Source organism: Ruditapes philippinarum, unplaced genomic scaffold (assembly GCF_026571515.1).
Source record: "Ruditapes philippinarum isolate M1 unplaced genomic scaffold, ASM2657151v2 ctg21829_1_1_1_1, whole genome shotgun sequence".
Classification (NCBI taxonomy): domain Eukaryota; kingdom Metazoa; phylum Mollusca; class Bivalvia; order Venerida; family Veneridae; genus Ruditapes; species Ruditapes philippinarum.
The window spans coordinates 1-11,900 of NW_026856409.1; the positions used below are offsets into that span (position 1 = coordinate 1).

At 34.3% G+C, this 11,900-nt stretch overlaps 1 protein-coding gene across 1 annotated transcript; it reads right to left on the minus strand.

The window, feature by feature from the left end:
* Positions 1-5: 5 nt before the first annotated feature.
* Positions 6-11,520, minus strand: LOC132746421 (T-complex protein 11-like protein 1; the record flags this gene model as incomplete). The annotated part of the gene is made up of 9 exons (XM_060735545.1): positions 11,370-11,520; positions 10,851-10,922; positions 9,642-9,857; positions 9,081-9,213; positions 8,458-8,578; positions 7,921-8,141; positions 7,292-7,428; positions 2,408-2,592; positions 6-83 (listed from the first exon to the last, which is right to left on the minus strand). Coding segments are annotated over exons 3-9 (1,056 nt in total), but the record flags the coding sequence as incomplete, so codon positions are not given.
* Positions 11,521-11,900: the final 380 nt, after the last annotated feature.

Genomic DNA, 11,900 nt, shown 5'->3' on the forward strand with positions numbered 1-11,900 from the left:
ACCAGTAATATTGATGTAACCATTGTGAGACGCAGTGTCTGTTCTCTTAACTCAAGATATCTACTTTGGTCTAATACAAGGGTCTGAAACATAAATATACCGTCAAGAGTACCACAGTATACAATGGAATCATGCTAATCCACACTATTGGTTAGGAGATGATAGTAAAATTATGTATACAGTCTACTCCACTTACAACGAGATCGGTTTTAACGAGATACCGCTTATAAAGTACATTCTACTGTGTCCCAGCTGTTTTCCTTTCATTTTTTATCATTTATAACGAGATCGGTTTTAGCGAGATATCGGTTACAACATACATATATTTGACGTCTCATGCATATTTTTCAGTTAACGTGATCACTTCATTGGCACTTTGTCTGCATCAGTTTGTCACCTTGAGAAAAACAATGGTGATTAAGGAAGAAATTGAAATTATTGAGCAATTAGCGCCTTGTTTTGTCAGCGCTCCGGGCTAAATTGTCCTTTATTTGACGAAATGTCATAACAAAACAATTTTATTGAGTGATTAGCACAAAGGAAACGGCTAATTTCTTGCAGTGTTATTCGGTGTTTGTGAGAAATACACTATGAAATACACTATGTGACTTTTGAAAACGAACTTTGAAATGTACATGTTAATAAAAACCCGCCTGGTTGAACGTAGTACTATGTGTTTTCATATGTTTTGTTTAAATTCTATGATAGCTAGATATATTTATATACATGTTTATTTAAATAAAACAAATACTTCTGAGTGCAAAGAGTTACCTCCCATTCTGTACTCTTTAAAAAAGATGTTTGCAAAAGCAAAAGTAGAAATAAATTATGCTCGACGGTGTCAGATTTCACATTTTGTTATGTTCCGGTTATAACAAGACCTGTTTATAACGAGGAATCATGCAAAGTCCCAACAATCTCCTTGTATCCGGAGTGCACTGTATAACACGAAATTCCACTTGCACATCATTTTTACTTTGCCATCTAAATAAATGATGGGTTTAGGGCATGTTAGATCCTTATTACTTGAAGAAAATAGTGCTGAATATGTAATAACTTGTAATTATAATAGCAAAATATAACCAGAGCAGTTTTTTTACTTTTATCAGTAATAAAAACATTTTTGAGGCATATAGAGCCTTTAAATAAATCATACAAGTATATATTAGAATAGAATATCAATCAATTAGTATGAAAAATATGTTGCTGCCACAACTTTGCCTGCTGTAATTATACCACATCCATAAAATACAAGAGCCGGTTAAACCGGGTGATGCTCCCCGACTAGGATTTGGACACAGAAGAGTATCTTTTGTAGTTTCAGAGTTATGTTCTAGACAAAGTTCAAAGTGTGATAATTCCAAATTTAGGCAATGCAGAGTTACTGTTCTTTGCACTGCACTTCTACTCAATTAGATCTATCTACCGACTTGCGCGTGACACATCGTCTCAATATGGTAATCATTTCTGTGAAATAGTTGTAAAATCCAACTTCAAAAAACCAAGCTATGGGCTGGACACGATTTTGCTTCAAGTGTTGCGGGCGACACATCGTCTTAATATGGTGATGATTTCTGGGAAAAAGTTGTAAAATCAGACTTCAATTAACAAAGTTATGGGCCCGACATGATTTTGCTGCAAGGTCATGCTGTGACCTTGAACTGAACTTCAAGGTAGCGATCCGAATGTTCCGAACAACATGTTGTCTCAATATGGTGATTATTTCTGTGAAATAGCTGTAAAATCCAACTTCAAATAACCAAGTTATGGGCCGGACACGATTTTTGTTCAAGGTCATGCTGTGACCTTGACCTTCAAGGTAGTGACCCAAATGATGTGTGCGACACGTCCTCTCAATAAAGTGATCATTTCTGTAAAATAGTTGTAATATCAAACTTCAAATAATGAAGTTATGGGCCGGACAAGATTTTGCTTAAAGGTCATGCTGTGACCTTGACCTTCAAGGAAGCAACCCAAATGTTGTGCCTGACACGTCGTCTGAATATGGTGATCATTTCTGTGAAATAGTTGTAAAATCAGACTTCAAATACCAAAGTTATGGGCCGGACACGAATTCGGGACGTACATACGGACGAGCGGATGTACTCACAAAATGGTACTTATGTGACTTTTCCTTTGATCTTTTTGGCCATTTTTAGTCACACAAGGCTTAAAAAAAGACACACAAGTAAAAACGGAATGAATAGGATCAAAGAGAATTTACTGTTACCCATTGTTCTCCAAGTCACACAAGTACCTCTGGGTTTGTAAGGACTGACGGACGGACAACCAGTCGACAATATGCTCCCCCCCAAATTTTTCGGGGAGCATAATAATGTAACATTCACTAAATATTGTATCTACTTTACTTTAAACTTATTGTAAACATTGTAATTACATAGCATACCTCTGGAAAAATTCTGCTAGTATCCCACTGCAATAATTCCATATAAGCACCATTTAGAATAGCTGCTGGGGTGGGCATGTTTGGTTGGGAAACTTCCTCTTCAGGAGCTACTGGCCTTGACTTTAAGTTCTCAAAACTTCTTGCCAACCAACACTTTGTAAGCTCAAGACCGTCTATGCCAGCCTCTAGAAAATTAGTTTTTAACTTTTATTGTAATATCGTTTACTTACTGAACTACAGTCCGACCCCGGTTATTCGACAACCCATTATTCGAATACCCGGCATTATCCGAAGTTGATCTACGGTCCCGTTTTCATCTCTATATAATCTAATATAAATACCAACGTATTATTCGAAATGCATTATCCGAATACCTCCTTTTTTTCGAAGCAAAATTTCGGTCCCGATTATATCATTATATAAGAATTTCACACCTATTATTCGAAGCCAGACTAATTGGCACTGATTGACTCGCTGACCGTCCCGACTTGTGAAAAACTTCTAACAACGGTGGGTGTATTTAGTTAATCGTGATAATAACGATTTGCGTGTACATTTTCAACTTTAATTACCGAACATTAATTGTACGCTTTTAATTGGACGGTTAAAAGTGTTCAAAATATGTGTTATGTAATTATTTTAATTGATGATTAAAGCTGAACAAATGAAAATAAACTGTGATATTAATTGGACGGTTAAATCTGTTCAAATTAAGATTTTAATTAAGGAATGGATTGAAAAAATAAACAAATAAAAACAAACAACTAGCGAACTGTGTCATGTTTTTCTTTATAAATGTGAATTCCCAGTTTCTATTTCAAATCAGTGCAATATGTCTACGTAAGCACAAGATATTCTGGCTGAGCAATCTTGGATGTTTAATATTACCGAAATGTGTCTGTGAAAATTACATTTAGAAGTGAAAAATAATATGACTTTTCAAGTTGCTTGTTTATATTTTGACGAAGATAAAATATTAATATTACTTGTATAATGTTGAATACATTTGTAATGCATCTACATGTATATCTATTATTTAAATCCTGCGCCGTGCCCGATGTTTTTTTTCTCTCTCATGCGGAGGATGACAGCGATATTTTTAATGTTCATGCATGTTTATATTAACTTATACGCTATATGTGCTACAGAATCTGGAAATAGTTATGTTTAAGTAAACAATAAAAATATTTTAAACATTTATCATTGTTTATTTGTTTTTCTCGATTGATTACCGGTAACAGATGAGTTGTAAACATTTAATGTCGCTAGAATTTGCGATATGGTCAAGTGGTGTAGTTTTCGTCTATCACTATGTTCGGATTTGGATTATTCGAACCCATCGATTTTTCGAAGTAAATTTTCAGTCCCGGGAACTTCGAATAATCGAGGTTGGACTGTACATAAAACATGATACACAATGAAAAATCCAAAATCATTTAAACATGCTAACTGTATGAAAGATCTTGACTACTCTCAATACTTGATTGTAAAATAAAGGACTGAATAATGTAATAATTTGCAGAGGAAAAGATTTCATTCATAATTAATGGAAAACTCGTAGGATTTGGATATTGATTGACAATCAAAATCCTAAAGAAAAATGTGAATTTTAAAGAAAATACCTCCAATGGCTGTAGAGTTAATCTCGCATGCAAAACCTAATGAAGAATTTTCTAAGATCACAAGGTGCTATAATTCAGTCAAATAACATACCTGAGTTAAAGGTCTTATGACCTTCACTTGAGAACAATTTCTAGTGAATACCTTCACTACATATGAAGACATTTGTGAAGTTTCATGTGATTACCTTGACTAGTTGATGAGAAATGAAGAAGCACATGAAGTTGAACCAAAAACTTCAACAAAATATTATGACACACAGATTATTTCTTTGAGAAGTCTGGCTAACAAGAGGGCCATGATGGCCCTGAGGTCGCTCACCTGTATATAGCCCCCCCCCCAACCCCCCAACGTTGCAGGGCCAATTTAACCCAAGGGCTTTTATTTGCACAAACTTGGTAGACACCCATAAGAAGATGTTTCATGCTAAACATCTAAGCTCTAGCTCATTGGGCTTTTTAAAAGAAGATTTTTTTAAAGTTTTTACTATACACATATAGTTAAAAACAATGACACCCCTGGGACCGGGCCAGTTTTGACCCCAGGGCTTTTATTTGAACAAACTTTGTAGACACTTACTAGAAGATGTTTCATGCTTAATATCTAAACTCTAGCTATTTGGGTTTTTTCAAAGAAGATTTTAAGTTTTTGCTATACACATATAAAGAAAATCAATGACCCCCGGGGCGGGGCCAATTTTGACCCCAGGTCTTTTATTTGAACAAACTTTGTAGACACTCACTAAAAGATGTTTCATGCTTAATATCTTAACTCTAGCTAGTTGGGTTTTTTCAAAGAAGATTTTTTAAGTTTTTGCCATACACATATAAGGAAAATCAATTACCCCCGGGGCGGTGCCAATTTTGACCACAGGGCTTTTATTTGAACAAACTTGGTAGACACCTATTAGAACATGTTTGATGCTAAATATCTTAGCCATAGCTCTTTGAGTTCTTTAAAAGAAGATTTTTTAAGTTTTTACTACATGCATATATGGAAAATCAATGACCCCCCTGGGGTGGGGCCAATTTTGACCCCAGGGCTTTTATTTGAACAAACTTGGTAGACACTTATTAGAACATGTTTCATGCAAACTATCTTAGCTCTAACTCTTTTGGTTCTTTAAAAGAAGATTTTTTAAGATTTTACTATATGCATATAGGGAAAATCAATTACCCCCTGGGGCGGGGCCAATTTTGACCCCAGGGCATTTATTTGAACAAACTTGGTAGACACCTATTAGAACATGTTTCAGATGCTCAATATCTTAGCCATAGCTCTTTGTGTTCTTTAAAAGAAGATTTTTTAAGTTTTTACTTTATGCATATAGGGAAAATCAATGACCCCCTGGGGTGGGGCCAATTTTGACCCCAGGGCTTTTATTTGAACAAACTTGGTAGACACCCATTAGAACATATTTCATGCTAAATATCTTAGCTCTAGCTCTTTGGGTTCTTTAAAAGAAGATTTATAAGTTTTTACTATATGCATATAGGGAAAATCAATGACCCCCGGGGCGGGGCCAATTTTGACCCCAGGGCTTTTATTTGAACAAACTTGGTAGACACCCATTAGAACATGTTTCATGCTAAATATCTTAGCTCTAGCTCTTTGGGTTCTTTAAAAGAAGATTTTTTAAGTTTTTACTATATGCATATAGGGAAAATCAATGACCCCCCGGGGCGGGGCCAATTTTGACCCCAGGGCTTTTATTTGAACAAACTTGGTAGACACCCATTAGAACAGATTTCATGCTAAATATCTTAGCTCTAGCTCTTTGGGTTCTTTAAAAGAAGATTTATAAGTTTTTACTATATGCATATAGGGAAAATCAATGACCCCCCGGGGCGGGGCCAATTTTGACCCCAGGGCCTTTATTTGAACAAACTTGGTAGACACTCACTAGAAGATGTTTCATGCCAAATATCTTAGCTCTAGCTCTTATGGTTTTTTAAAAGAAGATATTTAAAGTTTTTTCTTTCGGTTGCCATGGCAACCAGAGTTCTGGAATTAAATTCTTTGAACAATTTTTAAAGGTGACCACCAAAGGAACATTCCTGTGAAGTTTGGATGAAATTGGCTTAGTGGTTTATGAGGAGATGTCATTTAAAGTAAAAGTTTACGGACGGACGACGGATGGACGACGGACGTACGGACGAAAAGCGATCACAAAAGCTCACCCTGTCACTTTGTGACAGGTGAGCTAAAAATGCACAACTATTATGCATCAGTCAATTAAAAGCCAGCCACAATTAACCCTAATGGGGCAGTGGAAATAAGCCAATCATTTAGCTCCAATATGTCTATCTGTCAGAACTTTGTTGATGTGATCATAATGATTTTACGCCAAAATGTATTATGGGGGTGTTTACTGGGGATTTGATCATTTAACTAGATATGTGTTCATAGGACAAGGGTGCCCCCACACTCCACCAATTTGTCAATCTTATGTCTCTAGGTCTAATATTTTTTGGCTACATGTGCCCAAGTTGAAAACTAAAAATATTTTATTAAGTAAAGGGCAAATACTACAAATACTGAATAAATCCACAAGAAAACCCCAAGGTGCATAAGTACACATGCTGACCAACATTCTTGTAAACTTTCAGGCCTACAGGTCATAAACTTTTTGAGTTATGTGCAACACAAGTTAAATATTGTACATTTTTAATAAGTCAAGGGCAATAACTCTAAAAATACTAAAAATATCAACACGAAAATACCCAGGTGCACAACTACACATGCTGAGCAAGATTTCTTTAAGGTTTCATGACTATGGGTCAAATACTTTTTTAGTTACATGCGACACAAGTTGAAAATTGGAAATTTTTACTAATTCAAGGGCAATAACTCTAAAAATACTGAATATATCCACACAAAAATACCCAGGTGCACAACTACACATGCTGAGCAACATTCTTGTAAGATTTCATGATTCTAGGTCAAATACGTTTTTAGTTACATGTGACACAAGTTGAAAATTGCAAATTTTTACTTAGTCAAGGGCAATAACTCTAAAAATACTAATTATATCCACACAAAAATACCCAGGTGCACAACTACACATGCTGACATGCTGAGCAACAAAGTTTCATGACTCTAGGCCAATTACTTTTTGAGCTACGTGCGACACAAAAAGGGAACAGACAGATGGACAGACGGACAAGGGTAAATCTAAATGCCGCCCCCCCCCCCCCCTATAGTGGGGGCACAAAAATCAAACTGCCCTCTAATGTTACGATTTGTAAACATTACAACACAAACCTTGCTGTTTCATTATAAATTCTTCAAACTTTTTCTTCTCGAATTCTACTGATTGTTGCTGTATGTATGGTCTAATCTGTTGTATGGTGAAGTTAGCCATATCCATCCTCATCAGGTCAAGAACTTCAAATATTTCCCTGAAGTTTTCACATTCATCATTAAATACTTATGACTTTAACACTGAAAACTGTGACATAAATAAATTACATTTTATTCATGATCTGTACAATTCTGACATAGAAAACAATTTCGGAGTAATTTTGACCACTAGTTTTGAGAGAGAAAAAATGTTGTTTAAATCAATTGCTGGATAATCTATTTCATTCCATTTTGGAATTAAAATCATAACATCCTTCTTCCATTATGCAAATGAACACAACATATATTCATTACAACACCGTAAAAAAGCATGCTTCAAGATATATGTACATGTAAATTTGTATGATTTTGTATTAATAGATATGTAATCAAGTTTACAAATAAATTCATTTATCTGAAACAGCAGTGGTATAGAAACTTATGAATAAAACATGCTGTGTTATATATCACTTTTAAACTAAGTTTTTCTTCAGTACATTTTTGTTGAACACTAAACCTTTTTCATATTCTTAAATAAAGTGAAAACATACTTAAACAATGGCACGATTTCTTTCGTTTCCTTCAATTTGGCTATACGATCATCCCTGGCAGGAGCACACAATTTACCCATAATGCCTACTACATAATCGGAGTAGTAATAAATGTCGAATGCATCATTCTCAAGCTTCTGTTGAATAAGATCTAGATCAAGAACTTCCTCCATCTGTGACTGTAAGCGTTTATGCTGGGGCAATAACACAGACATCAAACTCTAAGAAAACAAATAAAGTTCCTGTAATGTATATAAATCAATAGTTCTTTACATAAAATTATTAATTCTATTTAACAGATATAGTTATGATCAAATACTGACAAATTCACTGAAATTAAATTTAGAAATAAAAAAAAAACCTAATTCAGGCAATAGTATAACCTGCTTAGTGCTTACATAAATTATAGGAAATAAATAAATTGATGACTGTATATCAGGTATAAAAATTTGGCATATGGAATTGACATTTGTTCTTTGAACTGAAATATTCACTGATTAAAGTGTCAAGAAAAGTCTGTCTACATATAAAATTTACCTCTTTCACTTCTTTAATGAGAACCACAGCATGTCCAAAGTCAGGTGGATTTTCCTCCAACTTCTCACTGAATGCATCCCAGAATGCTTTGTGTATAATTTCTTTCACTTGCTTTTGCAGACTGTAAAACAACGCTCAATTATTCCAGTAAAATTCTATTTACATGTATATTCTTTTTGTTTGTGCATATATTTCTTCATCATTATAAAACTTTTCCCCTTTCCCCTATATTCTGTGTATACTCATGCTAACAAGTGTGGTAAGAAAAACAGCATACATGTACATACAGTACAACTTTAACTTGACTTTGTACAAGTAACTTGTACATGTATATAATATTATTAATAGTTACAGCAGGTTACTTTCTAAAAAAAACTTTTCAAGGAAAGTAATTATTAACAACTGTGGCAAATAACCAGAATGCTGCTAATACACTTAATGACTTACTTTAAAAAGCAAGCAAATTTTATGAATCACAAAAATTAATTAGACTATTCTTTAATGGTACTGTTAGAATCTGGAATGCAATTTATCTTCAATAGGGGTGAAATTGAAGAGTTAAAGGGCAATTATTTCTTGACTTTAACCTAAATTCAGTCTATGGCATACATGAATAAACCTACCTAGACCCAGGTTGTTGCACATTCTCAAATTTAAAGTTGGAATCAACAGCAATCTCATGGGCAAGACTCATATTCCTTACACCACTTGCAGCAGCCATCAAGTCATCAAATGTTACAAACTTTGGAGGAGATGCTGGAAAAATAAACATTCAGTATGTTTAAATTTATATCATAACTATGCTTATGAAATTTGCCATCCCCGGAATTTAAATGACATATTTTTGTATGATTTGTGTTTAAAAATATTATCAGTACTATTTTATTTTTCAATTTTAATGACAAACACTATTTGAAATGTGAACCAAACATGTGAGGTTGTGAATAAACAAAATGCGATAACTGACTGTTATATATGAACATAAACAACAATAACAATGCAACTTAGTAGGTGATGATTTTAGTATGAATGGTTACATAAAATCATGTTGCAAAAAGCACTGTAATATGTATGTTACCAATGCCTGACAAAGATATCATTCATTGTTTAATAATTTATATGTAAAATTCCTTATAAACCATGAATATTATTATAAAAAGTTACTACAGATGCCCATATCTTACGTTGTACCATGAATGGCTCAGGACCAGGACTAGGGGTATGCAGACGTATCTTTTTAGGCACCGTGCCTGTATCACTTTCATTCAACTTCTGTGATTTCTCAGTACTATCAGCATTTTCTGGAAATTCACCAGATATTGAATCATCTAGGCCACTTTCATCATTTGGAGACTTTTCCGCCATATCTTCTATTTAATCTGGACGGGAATCACCTGAATCTAATTAAACAAATGCATAAAAAATCGTTCTATATACTTCTCAATTTTAGTAGTATCTTGTGAATGAACTTATTAGATGTCATTTACTCTAAACAAATACATGGGCCAAGGATGCCCCCAGAAGGTTTTGTCAGTCTACTGATGTATAGTATGACTAGCAGGACCCAAGTTGAAAATGGCAAATTTTAACTAACTCAAGCGCAATAACTTTTCAAATACATGTAACAAATAAATCAAGAAGCAAGCCCTGGGCACACAACTGCACAACATTTTTGTTAAAGGTTCATGACTCTAGGTCAAATACTTTTTTATCTATGCGCAACAGTGGGACGCAAGTTGAAAATTGCAAATTTTAATATTAGGGCAAAATCTCTACAAATACTGAATAAATCCAGAAGAAAGCTCCTAGGTGCACAAATACACATGCTGACCAACACTCCAGTAAAAGTTTCATGACTCTAGGTCAAATTTATATTTGTTGAGCTATGTGTGACACAAATAAAAAGTTTCAAATTTTTACAAAGTCATGCGCAATAACTCTGACAAAACTGAATTAATCCACATGCGAAACCCCAAGTGCACAACTTCACATGCTGATCAACATTTCTGTACAGTTTGTTGACTCAAGCTCAAGCACTTTAAGAGCTACATGTGAAACAACATTGGAATGCAGGCAGTCACACAGACAAGGCCCCAGAGAGGCACACACACAGACACACAGACAAGGCCCTAGAGAGACGGCATAAACATAGGAGTCATTTTAGTCAGTGAAAAGTTAAAATAAAAACTATTTTAAAAAATAAGAATATCAAACTTTGATGATTGCTTTCGTGAATATAGTTCCATTAACAATGAAAAAAAAAAGTGTAGTTTATATTTGGTAAAATCAAATCTTCCATTGTGGAATGTCACTGGGACTAAAAATGTACATGCGTATCTTTCAGTCCCAAAATGGGTTAAATTTTGAAAACACAGAAACTCAAGAAAATGTACCTCTGGATAAAACTAAAGTCTCTTGGATCTATACTGTATATTGTAACTTCTAATTAGTCTGGTTAAAATATCCTGGAATAAAACACAAAACAAGCATATGTAATAAACAAATGATTTCAATATATAATGCCAATAACCACAGATATATAAACAATTTAAAATTTAGCTCCATGCAATAACTGACACCTGTCAGAAATTTACATTACCTCTACAGTACAGTACTGAGTTAGTGAGTATATCTGTGTAATAACTGATCAATGACAATGCTTTATCTTTATTAAATTTTACACATGTTTATAACATCTACTGTAATACAAATCAGGTTTATTTATAAACATGATTATGATTGACATGAAAATATACATTTTGCCGAAATAGCTATAAATAATTTATGAATAATTGTGTTTCTTCTTATTTCTCGAAAGTTCGCCAAAACTGGCCCTGAAATGTATATAGAACTTTCTGGCTATTATGGGTCTCTCTCATGGCCATCAATTGCGGTCTATCAATCGCCCGTACTGAAATGCTAATATATCACCAGATCACAAAAAGCTGCAGACTTGTTCGAACATAATTCGCGGGGAACAGAAAATTAGTCTTATTTGTGCAGTGGTCGCACCAATTGCAGATGCAGACATCTATGCCATAAAGGGTAACAAGCAGGGGTGTAAAAAACAAATACCGGTCAACATTTCCCAATGAATCATGCTAGTAAACAATGCACGTGACCTTTACCCAGGGGAGCTAAATCTTTGCTAATATCATTTCGCGCCGCTGATGACTCGTCCCATTTTATATAGAGTCACAGTACCTGTGCTCGACCAGCCCAGTGCTCGACCAATACTTCTATTTGTGTACGATTTATGCATAAAAGTAGAAAAACCCTGGGAATTTGTTTGTGCTTTTTGTACCTGACCTGTAACCTCTACTCCATGTACAAGTACTCCAACTTTGGTAGAAGATTGGCCATTTTGCAGACAATATTTAACAGTAAAAAAAAATAATTCTATAATAAAGTAGCGTAAAAAAATTTAAAAAACTGAAAAATTT